Source organism: Prunus dulcis, chromosome 7 (assembly GCF_902201215.1).
Source record: "Prunus dulcis chromosome 7, ALMONDv2, whole genome shotgun sequence".
Lineage (NCBI taxonomy): Eukaryota > Viridiplantae > Streptophyta > Magnoliopsida > Rosales > Rosaceae > Prunus > Prunus dulcis.
In genome coordinates this window covers 3,259,933-3,280,208 of record NC_047656.1, presented here as the reverse complement: position 1 = coordinate 3,280,208, position 20,276 = coordinate 3,259,933, and the positions used below count along the sequence as shown (strand labels likewise).

The 20,276-nt window shown below is 36.0% G+C and overlaps 2 protein-coding genes across 3 annotated transcripts; both read left to right on the top strand.

The window, feature by feature from the left end:
• Positions 1–2,004: 2,004 nt before the first annotated feature.
• On the top strand, positions 2,005–2,699 carry LOC117635195 (uncharacterized protein At2g29880-like). The gene is made up of 3 exons (XM_034369546.1): positions 2,005–2,151; positions 2,233–2,352; positions 2,514–2,699. Exons 1-3 carry the CDS (start codon positions 2,005–2,007, stop codon positions 2,697–2,699), a joined length of 453 nt encoding a protein of 150 aa, XP_034225437.1.
• A 9,727-nt stretch (positions 2,700–12,426) lies between these two features.
• Positions 12,427–19,236, top strand: LOC117636021 (aladin). Of its 2 annotated transcripts, none has more exons than XM_034370449.1 (14): positions 12,427–12,658; positions 12,738–12,793; positions 12,901–13,068; positions 13,720–13,834; positions 13,929–14,025; positions 14,125–14,304; positions 14,666–14,724; positions 15,702–15,789; positions 15,883–15,958; positions 16,399–16,498; positions 17,346–17,397; positions 18,284–18,421; positions 18,589–18,676; positions 18,860–19,236. In XM_034370449.1, exons 1-14 carry the CDS (start codon positions 12,601–12,603, stop codon positions 18,920–18,922), a joined length of 1,338 nt encoding a protein of 445 aa, XP_034226340.1. In that variant the 5' UTR covers positions 12,427–12,600; the 3' UTR covers positions 18,923–19,236. The 2 variants fall into 2 exon arrangements, with proteins under 2 accessions (XP_034226340.1, XP_034226339.1); XM_034370448.1 differs by having other exon boundaries at positions 12,428–12,658; positions 13,926–14,025.
• The last annotated feature ends 1,040 nt before the right edge of the window (positions 19,237–20,276 follow it).

The window sequence follows — 20,276 nt, the reverse complement described above, 5'->3', positions numbered from 1 at the left end:
ATTTATAACCATTGAAAAGTTTTGTCCCGTTACTAGATCTCTGAATGTTTGTTTTTTGCGATTTTTGGGGTATACAATCTTGAAGTATATACAAACAAGTCTGACAGTTGGATCGTTGAATGGTGTGTGTGTGTGTGTATATATATATATATATTTATTTATTTATTAAGTAGCTTTAAATTTATTTATTTTGTACGTATAACACTTAAGAAATTGAATAGTATATATATTTATTAAGTAGTTTTAACCTTATTTATATTTTAAATAGTAAAATAAAATAATTTTATTTTTTATTATTCATAACAATTATTTTTATAATATTGTGCTACAACCAATTTTTCGTCTCTCAAAAGTTTGCGCGACCAACAGTTCTTCGCGCAAAACTCTAAAAATTTGGGTAGGTACCAAAAATGGGACGCGGGATTTAAAAAAAAATTATTTTTTAGACTTTGCGCGACCAAAATTTTTTGTCGCTCAAAACTTTGCGCAACCAATATATATTTTTCTTCACGCAAAAATTTGGGGTGGGTACCAAAAATGAGACGCGGGAATTTTTTTTAGACTTTGCGCGACCAATATGTATTTTTCGTCACGCAAAAAATTTAAAATTTTATTGGGTACCAAAAATGGGAAGCGGGAATTTTTTATTTTTTAAAATAATTTTTTATAGACTTTGCGCGACCAATATTCCTATATTCGTCGCGCAAAACTTTGCGTGACCAATATGTTTCGTCACGCAAAAGTTTGGGGGACCAATATTCCAATATTTTTCGTCGCGCAAGTGCGCGACCAACAATATTTTTCGTCGCGCAAAGTGATACGGTATTTAAAACCGAAATACTCCTCCACCATTTTCTTAATGTCTTTCTCTACTCTTACCTCTCCTCTCTCTTTCCCTCTCCCCAAATCCCACCCTTTCTCTCACACTCACTCCTCTCACTTAAATCTCTCATCTTTCTCTTCACTATCTCTCACTCTCACTCACTCTCTCATCTCTCTATCACTATCTTCTCTAATTCTCTCACTCACTTCTCCCTCTCATTCTCACTCACTCTCAATCTTGCAACAAGGTATATTCTCTCCAAATTTTAAATTTTTTTCATTAATACGTGTTTTTGGAGTTAGTTTTGAGTTTGTGTGGGGTTTGGGGTTGAGTAAAGGGGAGGGATTGGAGTTTGGGTTGGATTTGTGGTATAATAATTTTAGGGGAGATTATGCCATTTTTTTTAAAAAAAATTTATCTAACCATATTTATTTTTTTGTAGGGAATCATCGAGACTTTGACGGCTAAAGTTGAGGATTAGAAAGTTATCAAAACATATCCTCCACCACTACTAGCACAATACGCTTGTATTAGGATTTTATTATTGTACTTTGTTAATTTATGTGTACATTTTGAATATTATATATATATACTATTTTTCATATGTAATTTTATTTGGAATATGACAATTTAAATTAAAGTAATTAAAAAAATCATACAATTAAATTAATTTTAAAAAGTAAAATTTTGAAAAAATTAATATAATTAAATTAATATTAAAGAAATAATAAAACAAAAAGTCAAAAACCTTGCGCGACAAAATATTTCGTCGTGCAAACTATTAAATTAGTTTATTTTAATTAAAAAAATTTAAAACACAAAAAATATTTTGTCGCACAAATATTTGCGTGACGTTAGTATTCGTCGCGCAAAACTCTAAAAATTTGGGTGGGTACCAAAAATGGGACACGGGAATTTTTTATTTTAAAAAAAAAAATTTAAGACTTTGCGCGACCAATGTGTTTCGTCGCACAAAACTTTGCGCGACCAATGATTTTCGTAACGCAAAGCACTTTGCTACACGAATGAAAAAACTTAGTCGCGCAAAGTCTTTCTTCATGATCTTTGCGCGACGAAGTTTCTGTGGCGCTAAAATTTGTGTGACTACAATTTATTTTGCGCGACAAAATTCTCTTCGTCGTGCAAAGTGTAAAATGTAGTAGTGTGTAGTAGTAATTTAAATGGGGAATTCACAACAAGGAAAGGGCAAAGAGAAAGAGAACTATGAATCTTGGACCATGGACGATACCAATGAGTTGTTGCACCTCTTGGTGGATGCTATCAATAGTGGATTGCGTGATGCTAATGGGTCACTTAGCAATCAAAATGTAGAAAGAGTGATACTTCCTCGTCTTAATGCGACAATTAGGTTCCCAAAAACTTATAATCATTACTTGAGCTGAATGAAGCGGTTTAAGAAGCAATATAACAAGATGTCTATGCTTATGCGTAACAACTCTGGCTTTGGGTGGGACCCAATTGCAAAGACGTTCACTGCTAATGATGAAGTATGGAAAGATTACTTGAAGGTGAGCTTAGTTCATAATCTTTTAAATATATTAATAGCTTACTAGTTTAGTACAGTTTGTTATTTGTAATATATTAACAATGAATAATTTGTTCTTTGCTAATCCCACACAAGTCACAGTAAACTCGAGAAAAAAGTGTAGTTGATTATGAGGATTTGAAGATTGTTGTTGGGGGTGGAACTGCTACTGGGAATGGCTCCATTGCATTGGGCCCTGATGATACCGATTCAACAACTTATGGGGAAGAAAATAGAGATTTCGGGATAGAAGACTTTTCATATGATCCTAACAATGATGCGTTCATAGCACCAAATCACTATGAACCATCCTACAAGTCTCCATCATAATTTTTAAGTCAGCGCCTCCATTTCCATTTAAGACACAAGCAGAGCTTGTGTTAGCATGTGTAGCACTACATAACTTTCTTTGCAAAGAGTGTCATTCTGATGAATTTCCAATTGAACCAATAGACAAATCTTCATCTTCAGTATTACCAGGTAATGAAGAAGATAATTTGGAACCTATTGTTCAAACCTAAGAGCAACAATGAGAAAATGCTAATGCATGGAGGGCTACCATAGCTTTAGACATGTGGAGAAATGCTACTTAGGAGGACATGAAGCTACATCAAATTGGCTATTAAAAGACTGGGAAAACTTTATTGGCTTTTACTTTTCTTTGTTGAAATTGTGTTTCTTTGTTATCATTTTCATTGACTCTTGTAACTTTGAATGTTTGCTTTTATTTATTGTTCCATTCCATTTGTTCCCGTTTATGTTATTGCTGATGCAAGTGCCCACAACTTTAAGCAATTGACTTTCATTGGCCTTTTATTTATGGCTCCATTCCATTGTTTGAACCAAGTGTCCACAGCCTAGTAATCTTATACCTATCATAAAACCTTTGGGAAGGAAAAATTCCACCATCATTTGGAAAGCTTGGGTTGTCGAGGATGTTCCTGAAGAATTCGTGCATCTTGGAACTAAACATTGCTCATCATGCAACTAAAAGTTGGTTGGTTAGCATCGTATAAATAAAAAATCCATGTGGTCCTTCCAAATCTTATGATATAAATCTTTAAAATCCAAACATAAAAAATCCTGAGTATAAAAAATCTTTTTAAAAAATCTTATAAGTCATTACATTCTTAAATAGTCTTTTAAAATTTACTGGACTTATTTATCCATAAATAATCTTTTAAAATCTCAATTGAATACAACCCCCTAATAGTATATTTGTATTGTCAAATAAAATAAAAATTAAATACATAAAACCCAAAAGAATAAAAAAATAAAAAAATTGCAAAAATCTTTATAAAATTTATAATTAAAAAGAAAATCCAGCCTGGCCCCATCCCACCACCTACCACAACCCATCCCTTTCTCCTCCACCCACCCATTCCAGTCCAGACCCACTCTTTCTCTCCTATGGTCACTATTTGCCCTTCTTAACATCTTCATCATCATTAATTTGACATTTTGATGCAGTGCATTAAGGGAGATGTTTAATGACTGATCCATTATTCAGTAATTGGAAAGTCAAGAAGTCTTGGGTGGTGCAGGGGAATAAAGTCTGATGCATGTGGTTTCTAGTATGATACATGTATCGTAGTTAATATTTGAGTCCTTTCAATTGCTTTTGTTTTAGCTTAAATAAAGGTCTGTAGGTTTCTGTGGGGATGATCAATTATTAAGAATTTCAATTGTAATGTCAAACAGAGCTATGCTCTTTCTATTATCAAAGACTCTTTCTCTTTGAGCACCTCATGTAATTTCTAGCTATTTCGCATCAGCAATTTCTAGCTACTCATCTAATTTCTAGCGAGATTCAGTTGCAAAACTGAAATCCTGAGGAGGAACTGCAAGCCAGTTGTGTAGTAAGTCAAATCTACACCAGCTGTTATAAAAAATGGTTAGTGGTGATCATACATTTAATCATTTATTAGATTTGGATATCCCTCCAGTATTTGATCGATGTTCAGATGGTTCTTGTGAGATTTGTTGTGATTATTATTTTACAGTTGAGAAGGTTTTTGACATGAAACTGACACAAATGGAATGCATTGAAGAAGTTGTGGAAAATTATGTCAACCTTCATATTGCAATTGTCGATGATTCCATCGCTTTATTCAACTTTCATGATACTTTCGAAGTTGTTGAATATATTGATTTCATGAGGGTTGATAATTTCAGTCATCGTAGTGCAACCACTTTGGTTGATACCATAATTCAGAATATCTAGATTAAGAGATTGGCCGTGGATAATTTATATAATTGGAGAATATTCAAATATTCAAAATATTTGTTTCTTTGGAGTGGGAGATTTCAGTTTCAAGACCAACAATCAATGATCATGATTTTAATCCAACAAGGCATAAATTCCAGCACAAAGTTTTGTCAACCTGGGGAGAATGATGCAGATAAAGAGCCATTCTAGTTTATGGGGCATTTGAATCAAAAGCATTAATAAGTTCAATGCATGAACGTTTTGTTTTGGCTTCTAATAAATTCCATGTATTCGGAATGGAATAGCTAGAGTCGTAATTATTTTGATGGGGCTTAATGTATCTAGATTAATGGGTTAATTAATTTAGGTGCTAGTTCAATGTATGCTATGAGAGATTAAGTCTTTAAATACTTGTATGCTCATATTTCTCGAGGGAGTGGTTGTTGATAATTGAAATTGAAAAAAAAAAGTGTTCTCTCGTCTTTGCTCATAATTTGGGTTTTCTTAGAATTAACGGGTTTGAGTATTTTATTCTATCTTTTATGCCAAGTTTCGGGTATTCTTAGACTAAATGGGGCTTGGTGGTTCGTCGTTCATGTTTTCCAACATCCTCACTCAAGTGTCGCTGCATTCTGGTGGTTTAGGTGGACATTTTGGGAAAGATAAGACAATTTCCCTTGTGAAGGATAGGTTATTTTGGCCTGCAATATATTGAAATGTCATCCAGATGTGAAGAGGTGTCGTATATGCTAAACCAGCAAAGGGAAGAAATAGAATACTGGGTTATACATGCCATTACCCGTTCCAGAAGCCCCTTGGCATGATATAAGCATGGACTTTGTAGTTGGTCTGCCAAGAACCCAGCGAGGTAATGATTCTATTTTTGTGGTTGTTGATCGTTTCTCTAAAATGGCTCATTTCATTCCATGCAAGAAAACAATGGATGCTTCCTATATAGCTGATATTTATTTCAAAGAGGTGGTTAAGCATCTTGGTGTTCCAAAGTCTATTGTTTCGGATAGGGATACAAAATTTCTCAACCATTTTTGGAGGCATTTGTGGAAGAGAATTGGTACTAATTTGCTTTATAGTAGTGCCTACCTCCCTCAAACGGATGAGCAAACAGAGGTTGTGAATAGAACATTGGGCAATTTACTCAGGAGTTTGCCAGCAAAGAAGCCAAAACAATGGGATTCAGTACTTCCTCAAGCAAAATTTGCCTACAACTCGAGTGTAAATCGTTCTACAAGAAAGACTCCATTTGAGGTTGTCTATGGGAAAACTCCAAGCCACTATCTTGATCCTGTTCCCATTTATAATCCTACAGTAACCAGCAAGAAAGCATAAGATTTTGTTGTTTCAATAGCAAGAGTTCATGAGGATGTGAAGAAGAAACTCAAGGAAAGCAATGAGAAGTACAGAGAAGCTGCCAATGCTCATCGACGTGTGAAGGTATTTCGTGAAAGTGATCTTGTGTGGGTTTATTTGAAAAAAGAGCGTTTTCCATCTAACGCTTATAATAAATTGAAGGAAAAGAAAATTGGTCCATGTCGAATTTTGGAAAAGATCAATGACAATGCTTACAAAATCGAGCTGCCTTCAACTATTTGTACCCATCCTACTTTTAATGTGCAAGACTTGTCTGAATATCTTGGCGAATTCGATTCAAACTCGAGGGCGACTTTCTTCTCACGGGGGGATTATGATGCAGTGCATTAAGGGAGATGTTTAATGACTGATCCATTATTGGGTAATTGGAAAGTCAAGAAGTCTTGGGTGGTGCAGGGGAATAAATTCAGATGCATGTGGTTTCTAGTATAATACATGTATCTTAGTTAATATTTGAGTCCTTTCATTTGCTTTTGTTTTAGCTTAAATAAGGGTATGTAGGCTTCTGTGGGGATAATCAATTATTAAGATTTTCAATTGTAATGTCAAACAGAGCTATACTCTTTCTATTATCAAAGACATGTAATTTCTAACTATTTCGCATCAGCTCTTTGTGTTTCATCACATTTTAATGTTAGCGTCCTCAAGGTCTTGACAGAACATTTTATAAGTTTCTAAATCACGAAGGGGCTAAATTAGTTGTTTTAATAAATTCAAGTGCAAAATTAGCTGACTTTTTAGTTCGAACGGTTAAATCCAATTAGTGCCCGTTTGACATTGCTTATTCGAAGGGATCCACAACCACCTGGAGAGGACGACCTAGTTTACAGTATGTGGGGATAGAGGTTTTATTTGAATTTTTTTTTTTCTAGATAAAGGTTTCGAAGTTCACATATTTGGAGATTAGGGTTTTAATATTGATTTATTTGGGGGTTTAGGATTCTGAGTTCGATTTTTTGGCGAAATGTTTTCAAAGTTCGCATATTTGGGGAACAGGGTTTTTATATGGGGTTTTTTTTTTTGGGTTAGGCTTCTGAGTTCACAGTTGTGGGGATAAGGGTTTCCCAATTCGAATATTTGGGGTTTTCTGGTTGTTGTCAGTGTCCTTTATGTAAGGAAAGTTGGTCTGTGGTCCTGTAGTAACCCATGTGATGTTTGACTTTTGGTGTGGAAAGTGACTTTACTATGTTTAATAATTCAAACCCGGTGGTATAGTAAAGTGCATTGTAAAAGTGTTTTCTTGGATTTTTCTGTGTGGTAATTGTTTAGTTGGTGATTTCTGTGTATGTCTATAAATCCATGCAATGTGTAACAATAGCCTAATGTTGGATCATCTATGTATGCAAACGATGATTGCTTATTTAGCATTCGAATGCACCATGGTGGAAGACTGATACACAAGTACTATGTGGATGGACCTGTTACATATTTTGATTATGTGGATAAAGACAAGATGTCTTTAACTGAAATAGACTGCATGGCTGTGTATTTGGGGCACATTGGTAGTATTGATTACTAGTATAGGGTTGAAGGTGAGGGTGATTTGAAGAAGGTGGAGTTTGACTCAAAAGTTATTCAAATGCGTGAAAATGTGCCTGAGGTTAGGATGATTAACATGTACATGGATCATCGGGACAACCTTGATGATGTTCTGAATAGCCAGACTGATTCTAACACGTATTGCCATTATTCTTCACAAGTATATCATTATGCTGATGATGTGAGAAGTCCAGGTGTTATCCTTCAAGAGCTACCAGAGTATGATAAAGCAATTGTTCTACATGATAAGTTAGATAAAACTACTTCCAATGAGGTACACAAGACTAGGAAACCAACTCCATCAATGAATTCAGCTACTACCAAAGGCGAAGAAAAGGTGGTAGAAGGGTGTGTACAACATGATACCACCAAAGCTACTTCCAAAGGCACAGAAAATGTAGCAGAAGTTGATGGAGGGTTTGTAGATGCTGAGATCAATGAAGTAAGAAGATCTGTTAGTAAGAGGAACCCCTCAATTCAACAAGAAGCTGATAATGCTAACGATTCTTCAAAAACTGATGATGAGAGTGACCCTAACTTTGTGGATAATGAATACGGTATATATTGATGAGGATGATGATGATGAAGTCTTCTTACATGAGGTTGACATAGATGGTGAGTGGGGTGGAGCAAATGTGGACCAATCAGTACCAAAGCCTTCAATTGTGGGAGACTTTGTGGATAATGAAGACATGTTTGCAAAAACTGATGATGAGCAGCACCTTAGGGGAGCACCACAATCAGATAAGGAGAGCACTGGTCATAGATTCCCAGAGTTTAATCCTTCTTATGACATGGGAACTGTCGAGTTTGAAGTTGGCATGCAGTTGCAGATAGTTCTAGCTTCAGAAAGGCTTTGAAGGCCATTTCAATAAAAGAAGGATGGGAAATATGTTGGATGAAGTCTGAGAAGTATAGGATTAGGGCAATTTGTGCAGCTGAGAATTATCCTTTTGAGATTTATGTATCCAAGATGCAACATGAAGACACACTACAAGTGAAGAGACTAGATCCCAAACACACATGTAGCAGGGTATAGGAAAACAAAGGGATAAGATCTTCATGGTTGGCTCAAACATTTGTGGAGGAGGTGAAGACAAACCCCTATTGTACCAGTGGTGTCCTTGAAGGCAACAATCCAGAGGAATATTAACAGTGGAATATCATTGTCCAAGGCTAGGAGGGCAAAGAATAAAGCTTTGAAAATCCTAGAAGGTACCATTACTGCACAATATGCTAGACTCTGGGACTATGCTGCAGAATTGAGGAACACAAATCCTGGAACAACAGTGCAAATCAAATGTGATTTCAATGTATTGTTACAGAGGCCTATGTTCCATAGAATGTACATTTGCTTGGGTGCCTATAAGGAGGGATTCAAGGCTGGATGCAAACCTCTAATAGGACTAGGTGGGTGCCATTTGAAGAGTCCTTATGGAGGCCAATTGCTGTCAGCTGTTGGTCTAGATGCCAGTAATATGGCATGGGTTATTGCTTATGCTCAAGTGGAAATGGAAACCAATGATTTATGGATATGGGTTTTGCAGCTGCTGGTGAAGGATATTGAGTTGGCAAACCAATATGGATTTGCATTCATAAGTGATAAGCAGAAAGGCTTGGTGGAGGCTTTTGAGGAAGTCGTGCCTAATTGTGATCACAGATTTTGTGCAAGACACCTATCTACAAACTTTAGTTTGGTGTTCAAGGGAAAAATATTGAAGGATGCAATGTGGAGGGCTGCATTTGCAACCACAGTTCCAGAGTTTAGAAGGGCAATGGAAGTGTTGAGGACATTAGATGGTGAAGCTTATACATAGCTAACATGTAATGTTTTAAGAGCATTTGCAACCACAATTATTTTTCTGTTTAATTAAACTTAATGTTAATTTACTAATCTAAATGTTATTTATGTGAAACAGCTCCAGAGAGACCACCAAGACATTGGTCAAGGTCACATTTCAACACTACTTTGAAGTGTCCAATACTATTGAACAATCTATGTGAGTCTTTTAATTCCTGGATAATGTCAGCTAGGTGTAAGCCAATAATTTCAATGATGGAGGATATTAGGGTTAAATTGATGAGAAGGATACAGATTAGAAGAGATTTGATGATGAGATGGGATCATGCAATGTGTCCCAGGCCCTTATCAAAGCTTGAAACCAGCAAAAAATAGGCTGCTGATTGCATTGCTATTATGTCTGGAGGACCCAAGTTCCAAGTAGATACTGCAACTAGTGGGCAGTTTATAGTTGATTTGGATGACAGGACCTGCTCATGCAGGAATTGGGATTTATCTGGTGTCCCATGTAAGCATGCAATGTCAGCTATTAACCATAAGAGATGGAATGGGCCTGACACCTATATAGACAAGTGTTACATGAAGGAGACATTCCTAAAGGCACATGAGAACATTATACAACCTGTGAATGGAATGGACCTATGGGAAAGAACAGATTTCCCTGAAATCTTACCCCCTATGTACAATAGACAACCAAATAGACCACCCAAGGTTAAGTGGAAAGAGGCTAGTGAAAAAGAGACCAAGACAAGTGGGAAGAAGCTAGGAAGATACCAAGACTCTCTCAAATATGGTACATGTGGCCAAAAGGGTCACATAATTCAGTAACGTGTCATAGACATAAGCCACCAAATGAAAGAAACCAACCTGGAAAGAAAAAGAAGGCTAAGTCTGTTGTTGGAAGTTCTATCCCAGCTTCCAAACCTGACAATTATAATGCTGAGATGGAGAGGAAGAATCAAATGAGAGAGAAGGCAAAGCAAAGAGCTCAAGTACTGAAGGTAATTGCCACTTTACACATTGTATTTGCTTGTTGGAATGATGGTTCTGTGAAATAGGTGATAGCATTATGTCTTTGTTTGTTTTTTCAGGAAAATAGAGACAAAAAGAAAGCAAAAAATGCCACAACGTCTACAGTAGATTCAAACAATCCAATTAGAGCTAGGAAAAGGACTAAACGCAGCAACACCAGGTGCAGCAATTATGCTTCTATCCAAGAATCACAAACTGGAGTGTAGGATCAATTGGTTTTGTATGGACAGATTGTATTGGAAAGTGTTTTGGCCTAGGTGTTTTGTATGGACAAACTATATTGGAAGGTGTATAGGATCAATTAGGGTTTTGTATGGACAGACATATGTGGTTGTTGGCTGGCTTTGGTCTGAATCATATTTGGTAATGTATTTTGGCCAAGGAGAAACTACATTACAGTTCTTATCTGCCTTTGGTACAATTGTATTTTGTTTTGACCTTTTGGGTATGAAATGCTTCATGTAATGCACTCTTCTTTTGGTGTAATGCACTCTTATTATTTTGTTAGCAGGCTAAGATCAATGCATTATGTCTTTCTTTCTCTTCTTTTGTATCATCAATTATTTTGTTGGCAGGCTAAGATCAATGCACTCATTTTGGAAAATTTGCAAAACGAATGTGATATGCCAATTTGCAAAAGGAAGGTGAATTTCCAATTTCCCATTTCATACAACCCACAATTTCATACAACCGATTTCATTACAACCAATTTCATACAACTCATTTCATTACAACCCATTTCATACAACCCATTTCATTACAACCAGTTCATGGTCTTACAAAAACCTGCAGTACACAAAAAGCAATTGAAACCATCAAGCAAGTTCCAGTACTGTCTTCGATCCACTTGAACTGTTATGTTGAGTTGCATTTGCTGAGAGCACAGCAACAACAACGCCAATAACGATCAAAAACCAAAGTAGCTTCTCTCTCCTGCGCTACCTCTTCAGTTCATCATTAGCCTTATCTATCCTCTTCAACAACCCAGGAATTATCATCATTGACCAGGCACACATTTGAGGATCGAACTAGCCAAAATACCCACACCCTTTCTGCTCAACATGAGGTAAATAACTTAAATAATCGCTCAATTCAAAAATTCTTACAATTTGAAACCTTTACACCCAAATAAAAAAGAAATTACTGAAATTACCTTGCAGCAGCATGTCCAGAATCTTCTCCCTGGATTATCTTTGGTCCCAGAGGTTTCCAGTCGAGCAAACCTACCACAAAAGCATCGACGCGTCTCACCCATTCTAGATTTCCTAACTTGATGAAGAAAAATTGAGAAATTGGAGATATTTGGTGTGAGAGAATTTGGGAACTTGGGGTTTTTGTTCCTATGGAGCTATATGGACGACGAGTTGAAATAGAAATTTTAAAAATTTATGAGTTGCAAGCGAATTAGCCCATGCCATGTGGGCTTAATCTGAAGACAAGGGTTGGAGGGCGTGAGGGCAGGAGAAATGGAAAAATCCAAGTCCGAAAATGCCCTTGGAAGGACTTCAAAACTAGCAGAAAAGTGGGCCCCATTAGTGCCAGATCAACAAATAAAGGTACCACTGACGGAAACCCTAACGGTGGAATCGGATTGTAACAAATTTACAAGCTCGGGGTATGCGATTGTAAAAATTGAAAAGACAGGAACGAACATGCCTTAAGGTTGTAACTACAAGGTACTAAATTGTAATTAATCATAATGATTATGCGGCAATCATTTTCTGATTATGCGGGAATTAGTACCAATAACAAAAACTTTTTTACCGAACGCCAAACTGTTTTTTTTTATAGTTGATTTCTTTCACAGCAAATTTGACAACCGATTATTTTTCACAGCACATCAATGCCAAACTGGCCTTTAAGGTCATATTTTAGGGGGTAAAACGGCTGAAAATCCTACATGTGTGTGAGTTTTCCCATTCCCTTGTTAACTGTAGCCCCAAAAAAAAAAAAAAAAACCTATTAAAAAAAATATAAAAAACATAAAATTTCACTGCCGGCACGGATTGAGCGGGAGGGCAGATGTCGATAGAGGGATTAAAAACCGCTAGAAAGCTACGCACAGAGGATTTATTTGAAAATAAAAATTAAAAAATCTTCGGATGGCAGAAAAGAGTCGCCCATTACAATATAATTTGGTAAATTCGATTGAGAAACTGACCTGAGTTGAGCTTGAGCATTTTCACAAGTGGGAAGAAGTGTGAGCACAGAAGAGGCACGACGAAACCCTAGTCGTCGCCAAACTCCAACACAAGGAAGAAATGCCTTCCTTTCCTCATCCTGGTTCTGTCTCCATATGCGAAATCAATCGCGACCTCAGTATGAACAAGCCTCTCTCTCTCTCTACTTGTTTTATATGTAAATTGATATTCATATTATATATGCATATAATTTGCAGTCACTGCTGAGAGCCTCTCGGATGATGTAGCCAAGGACACTTATGGAAAGATTCTTGTGAGTAGTGAATCTTTTTTTAAATTCAGTTCTTAAATACATTGTACATTATTGATCGTGTTCATGTGGCATTGGAATTTGGGGGTGTATGTGAAATTTTTGTATAGGGAATGGTATTCAGTCCGGTTCCGTTTCAGTCGGATCAGCTGGTGCGGCCACCGAGCCCCGAGCAGGACGACCAACAAGTTGCAACAACAGCTCCAACAAAGGGACTTCTACAAACTTTGCAGGGGATCCTCAACCGCTCTCTCACACCTCTCTTCCATCCTAATCATGTGTGTTGCATTTTCTTTTCTGTATTTACTAATCACCCAGTTGAACTTTTTTCCATTTGTGTGTGTATTTTTGCATGTGGCCCTTTTGGAAGTGTCATTACCTTACAATGGGAGTTGAGTTAGGCATTATCTAATTAAGCATTCAAATACCATGTTGAGTATGAGATTTATTGGGCAAGACAAACCAATAATCTGAGCGGAGTAGCAGTAATGCTAACCCAATATTTGTTTCATGGCATCCAATATTTGTTGAAGAAGCATCCAATATTTGTGCCATGTTTCAGCCGCCCATTAGTGTCAAGACGTGTGCCCCTCAAATCAAAAGTTGTTGAATGTAGATATGACACATAAATTACAAATTCACCCTAATTATTCAGAAAGATAATAAAGTTTTAAATGCCATGTCCAGCATGTACCATGCAACTGTAGAGTTATGGCCTTGAGTCCATGTTTCCATGACAAGTTTACATTATCTTATCAGTGTATTAGCAACCCTTGTTTAGCTCTGATTGCTTAGCTTGTTGTTAGTAGTTAAGCAGCAACAAGGTTCATATGAGAGACAACAGTTATGAAGAAAGTGCATGAAGACTTCTAGATGAGAAAGTGGTAAAAGGATTCTTAAATCTAGGTCCTTACTAACTGAACTTGTAGGTAAACTTGTTACCAGAAGTTGATCTTCAAGGAGTCAGCTGGCACCAACATAAACATATTATAGCATTTATATCTGGCCCAAATCAAGTTATAGTTCGTGATTTTGAGGATTCAGGTTAGATGCTGTACTAGTTAGTGGTTTCAACTGTATAAGTTGTTTCTCTGCTATTTTCGTTGGCTTGCCAATACAATTTATACTTCAACAGAAGGGAAGGAGCCGTGCATTTTGGCTAATGAGTCCCAGAGAGAGGTCAAGGTACTTGAGTGGAGGCCAAATGGTGGAAGACAACTTTCCGTAGCATGCAAGCAAGTATCATAGTTTCTGCATATCTACATTTTATGTATTTAGATGGGCAATATGATTGTAAGTCTGATTTTCTCTTATTGCGTGGGATTTAATTTCAGTGGTGGAATTTGCATTTGGGCTGCTTCTTTCCCGGGAAGTGCAGCCTCTGTCAGATCTGGTGCTTCTTCGTTCTTGGGAACTCTCTCTAGAGGTTCTGGAGTCCGATATACTTTGGTGGATTTTCTTCGAAGTCATAATGGGGAACAGATTAGTGCACTGTCATGGAGTCCCGATGGAAGATATCCAAACAATCTCTGTTCTGGTTTTCAATTATGTTAAATTGATGAGACTCTGCATGAAAATATAGGCTTTCTTGCAATTTATCACTGTCATCTACATATGATTATTAAAAAATTTGAGAAAACTTTTTAGCTTTTGTTTTCCTTTTGCATTTTGTTGCAGTAGTCCACATAAATTTACGTGCTCTATAGTATTATCGAATGACATCAATTTTCTTTCTATATACTAGGAAGGATGATATAGGATTTTGTCTCAAGTAGTAACAAAGGCCCTGTTTTCTTTGTATTGAAAAAGAGCCTTTGTTTTCTCCTTCAGTTTTGTTCAGTAGTGCTATATGTGATTTCCTTGACCTGTATTTACATATTTGGCATCTGGCTCTTATGAGAGCTCGTCGTTTACCATATGGGATGTTGCTCAAGGTATTGATCATATATTACCTGCTACGACCTTGATCATATATTACCTGCTACTTTCACTCGTAATGTGTTCTCTAGTTTTCTGGTGACTTTGTTGGCTATTGCTTGACATTGTTTTATGTTTTCTGCATGTTAAAGCTTGTATGTTTGCTTATCATCATTAGCATATTAATTACTACATTACCACCAGACATTGTTTCTTGTTTTTTTGCATGTTAAAATTGATGTTTGCTTATCATCATTAGCATGTTAATTACTACATTACCACAACCATTCTAGTTTTGTTTGTCCAAATAACTTGATCTTACTTGCACTTTGCTTAACAGCAACCTCAAGTATTTGTCACTTGAGTTGCATATACCGTTGTAGAACTGATGTTGGTTTCTGAGAACTATTAATTAATCGTTTTTTTATGAATGATTTGGTATGTACTGTGAAGATTGGGAAAAAAAAACAATGAGAAGGTAAGGGCTTCATTCACGATTGCTTTGTAACAACTTGCATGCGATCTTCTTTTCAATAATGAATTTTGAATTGGTATATTTTACCAAGGCGCTTTTGCTTGTATTTTAGATGCTTTTGAAAAGAAAAAAAACATTTTAGGAAGTGCTTTCTATAAGCTACTTGTGCTTGAGCAGGCAATGGAATATTATACAAATATTGATAGTGTTTCTTTGCTTTCCTTTTAAGAAGCAATGAATTGTGGTTTGGTATATTTTACTGAGGTGCTTTTTCTGTGTTTTAAGTGCTTTCAAAATTATTTTAGAAAGCTCTTTCTAAAAGCTGTTTTTGCTTGAGCAGACTCTAGCATTATTGAGTTAATATTTGTGTTTCTTTCTCTACCGCCAAACCCCTCTATCCAAAATCTTTTATTTTTTATTTTTTTGATGAGTGATGAGATTGTCTAACTTTTTTGAAGCAGAAAAAGTAAACTCTACTTTTGGAACCTATGATTTCATTTTTTGTATTTGCTTTATCAGGGCTTGGGACACCCATTAGACGAGGACTAGGTGGCATATCAATGCTGAAGTGGTCGCCAACTGGGGATTACTTTTTCTCAGCAAAATTGTACTTTCTTCTTTGAGTAATTGCACTTTAATTTTGTTTGTCCCACTCTTAGTTGAAGCTGGTTCATAAGATGATCATTCTGTTCTTTTACAGTGATGGAACATTTTATCTCTGGGAGACAAACACATGGACATCTGAACCATGGTCTTCAACTAGTGGCTTCGTCAAGGTAAAGAAAAATGAATGTTCATAATTTGTTGATGCATAGAATTTTTATTTAAAGTGATGACCCATGTAGCTAAAAAAAAACATTTTGATGATTCAGCTGTCAGCCTATGGAATTTTTCCCGTCATTATGTGTTGCATAGAAATATTAAAATGCTCACTTCAAGAATCCCTTGCAAGTTTCTCAAAGTTTAGACTACCCGGCCTTTTACACCTCTCAAAACTCTGTTACCCCCCTCCTCTTCCTCCCTCCCTCCCTCCCTCCCTCCCTGCCTCACTCTCTCTCTCTCTCTTTCTCTCTCGTATCCGTCTCCACCATATGTTAATCCCCCACTCATCAAGCTCATTTAAAAGCACCTTCAGATTTAATTGAACAGAAAGTTCTATATTGATTGGAATTTTCATTTATTTTAATATATTTTTACTCATTGTGTCTTCTTATAGGGAGCATCATGGGATCCTGATGGGCATATGATACTTCTCGCTTTCTCTAAATCTTCAACATTGGGTTCCATTCACTTCGCTTCAAAGCCTCCATCACTTGGTAAGCAAGCTTACTTACAAGTTTTATGTTTGAGTCCGTTGACATATAGTGCCTTTTGGATTCCTCCTAATACCAAAATCCCAACTGTAAGGGAACAAATCTGGATTTGTACAATTTGCAATAGACATTCCATGATAACTTGATAACGTATATAATCTTGGAAAAGTATCTGCCAAAGAACTCTCCCCATGACCAAATATCCTCCCAGAGTCTCACATTAACCGCTCTCCCAACTACCAATTTACAGCAGCTCTGAAAAGCGTTGTATCCTCTAGAAATGCCCTTCCAAGGATTCCTGCAACTTCCCTTATAATCGACAATTAGAGTCGGCCCTTAACTAAGCAAACAGGCTGTAAATTGCAAACATTGACTACAGTATCCAATGCAATAGCACTATCTCATTCGGTTTTCTTTATGGCATTATTCAATGACTTTAGTAGAAAAAAAAAAAAATAAGTAGTCTGATTTCTTGCCTATAAATTTTCTCGTTGATTTCAACCTGATTATTGAATTTGCACCTGTGATGTGAAACACACAAGATTCTCAAGGGATTAACTATTTTAGCTTTCTTTCAGAATTCAGAAGAGAGAAAATTGTCTGAATACATTTCCTTAGTGTTTGCAGTGCGCACTTTGGACGTTTGATATGTACTGTTATTTTTTCTAAGGAAGTATTTCCGTGTACACGCTGATCCTTTTTACAGATCAGTGATGCGATGGTTAAAAGAACTTGCAAAATTTGATTTTCAAATGAATGTCAGTAGTGTCATGATGGATTACAGTTTTTGGGATGCAATTGAAAAATGTATTTGGATTCTTACTGGTAAAGTCATGTTTGTAACTTTCAGATGCGCATTTATTACCTGTTGAGCTACCAGAGATTATGTCCTTAACAAACAGGTAAACAGTAATCTTTTGTTGCTGTTTTAATAATCTCTATATTTTGATTGCTCTATGAGTGTTTGATCAACTGTTTGTCATTTGATGGGGTTCTTTATCAGAACTGTATTATATTGTTGCTTTAACAGAGTTAAGAGTTAATTGCAAAAGACATTTTTATTTGGCATGATTTCTTGATAAGTTGGTTTCTGGAAGTGAGCTAATTGGATTTCTTAATTTATTTTTTTTTTTTTTCATAGTATCCATGGTAATTTGCTGTAATTTCTGGACTGTCTAGTAGCAGGACCATCGGCCTTTATTTGATATTCTCTGGTGAAGTTAGTTTCTCAAAATTTCTTTTCTGGAGTGCTTATAATGCATGCAACGTTAAAGCTTACTTCAATCTTTAGTGATCATTCACTCATCATCTTTACCATCCCTTGCATTACCATTACAGTGATCTGTGCCGCCATGTAGGAGTACCCAAAGCCAATCCATTTGCTTCTCTTGCCTTCTGAAAACAGAAGAAAAAATGAAAAGGAAAGAAGAAGAAAAAGTTACTAAAGCCGACATGATGATGCCATCCATATTGCCTGATTTTATCCATAAGTAAATAAGTAGATATATAAGATTCCAATTTACATTCTTTTTCTGTTCCTCTCTTGTTCATAATTATGTTCCTGCCTTGTGCTTTCTGCTTCACATGGGACGCTACTAAAATTCTCCATGAGGATTGATCAGACTATAAACAATCCTCAAACTAAGAATTGCAGAAAAGCTTTATAGTTTGTTATTTTAAATTACAGTTGTGAGTTAAAAACCTCATCGTGTATATTTTGCAATACATACCACTTGTACGTGGTAATATTTGCCCAAGAAAGTTCTGATATGTCGTTATTTCCTCCAGTCAGACCACTGAGAAGATAGCTTGGGATGCTTCAGGAGAGCGTTTGGCTGTATCTTTTAAAGATGGTGATGAGTTATACAGAGGTCTTATTGCCATTTATGATGTTAGAAGGACTCCTCTAATATCCGCATCTTTGATGTGAGTTGATTATACTCTTTTTTTTCCTTTTTTTTTTCTTTTTCTCATTTTTGGCCAAATGCTGAGTATTGTTATCTAATCATTGATTTAATATTGTTGTTTGCTGACAAATGGAACTTGATATCAATTTATCTGGTACTTATGATTTATACCATATATGAATTCAGTGGGTTTATTAGAGGACCTGGGGACAATCCAAAGCCGTTGGCATTTTCATTTCATGACAAGTTTAAACAGGGACCCTTGCTTTTTGTGGTAAGTCCTACTCAAATGTTCTGTTTATCTCCCCATGTACTTGGAATTTTTCTGTTAATTTTATTTCCATGTCTGTACATGCTTTGTTTTTAGTTGTATTTATTTTAATTGCAATGATCAGTACCAATCATTTCTGGAAAACAAATTATGCAATTTTGGCCTAACTTGTGCTTGCTTTTGCAGTGCTGGAGTAGTGGATTTTGCTGTACCTACCCTCTCATATTTCGTTCCCATGTTCTTCCCTAGTTTGTTCCCGATTTGCTCTATACGGTTCCAGCACTGGATTTTCCAGACCTGACGGATTTTGTAAAGTCAAACATTGTTGAACTAGCATTCTAAAAATATTTTCAATCTGGACTACATGGATTTATATCATAAGAATTTATAAGATTTGAAAGGGCCTGGTGCATGGATACACTTGGATGAATAGTTGGTGATGTGGAGTTATCCACACCGTTGAGTTATGGTAAATGATTTGTAAGAACTTGAAACAATTGTTTGCCATAAATGTTCTTTTCTGTAGAGTATTTTAAATCATATCATTTACTACTGAAAGCAAATTAATTCTCTTTTATTTTCTCCCCATCCCAAAGTTTTGTTGTCAAACTTGAACTTTTTTAATTTTATTTTTAATCATAGTAATGATTTGTTACTGTGTCTTGCACAAATATCTACAGAAGATTATGAGTTAATTTGGAGTGCTTAGTAGGAATAAATATGATTTTGTATTATTTTTAGTAACTTGATTCGGACTTCTCTCATTTACGTATTCATTCCAGCTATAGTGTTATTTTAATCAACCAAGCAAAAGCCATAAATATATACATGGATCTCATTCATGCAATGTGAATGGAATTCAATTCAAAGTACACTTACCAGACCAACAGTGTGAATGCATTAACGTAGAGCTCGCCCGACCATTAAAGTTTTATTCACAAAAGTTATGCAAGAGACCCTAACTTTGGCCCATAAGCCCAAAATTTCCACAAGTATTCTTGTCCATTAATCTCAAGTCTCAAGTCAATTTTTGGTCACTTGCATCTTGAAAATTAGTGGCCAACTTAATTTCTAGCAGTAACAGATGTATGATATGTTTTGGTCTTCTGTCTGTGAATGTGTCAAACATGTTACAAGGATATAAAATCATTTAAATAGGGAAGAATCCGATCTCAAATTGAAAGGATGTGCCAAAAATGAATACATGCTCTTCTTTTAGCATACCAGCAACATCCCACTTCAAAAAGATAAGTCACTTTCGAAAAATATGGGTTATTAAGATCTCAGAACATCAACTGTGGCACATTAAAATACCCTCTCTTTTTGTAATTATCCAAAGCCTCCTTAAAATCCCGCACCCAATTGTTCTTAGAGGCCTTCTCAAAATCCCTGTATGTGAACACAAAAATCCTTTTAGGAACCTTGGCATTACCCTCTGCGATGGCAATATGCAGAACTTGATTGTAAATCTTTGAAGTCTTTAAAGTGATTTCTTAAAAATGTACTTTTGGTGGAAAAAGAGTCCAAGTCTTTAAAGTCATGTCTCTAAGTGACGACGTGAAGTTTGGTTAAACGACACCCTTTATTTTCCTTATTCGATTCA

Bases quoted from the DNA above. Each gene is read 5' to 3' on its own strand.
- LOC117636021 (XM_034370448.1), top strand. From the start codon at position 12,601: ATGCCTTCCTTTCCTCATCCTGGTTCTGTCTCCATATGCGAAATCAAT. The intron at 12,659-12,737 runs GTATGAACAAGC...TATAATTTGCAG, and splicing joins CGAAATCAATCGCGACCTCA to TCACTGCTGAGAGCCTCTCG. The intron at 14,305-14,665 runs ATATCCAAACAA...ACCTGTATTTAC, and splicing joins TCATGGAGTCCCGATGGAAG to ATATTTGGCATCTGGCTCTT.
- LOC117635195 (XM_034369546.1), top strand. From the start codon at position 2,005: ATGGGGAATTCACAACAAGGAAAGGGCAAAGAGAAAGAGAACTATGAA. The intron at 2,152-2,232 runs GTAGAAAGAGTG...AGCTGAATGAAG, and splicing joins GGTCACTTAGCAATCAAAAT to CGGTTTAAGAAGCAATATAA. The intron at 2,353-2,513 runs GTGAGCTTAGTT...GAGGATTTGAAG, and splicing joins TATGGAAAGATTACTTGAAG to ATTGTTGTTGGGGGTGGAAC.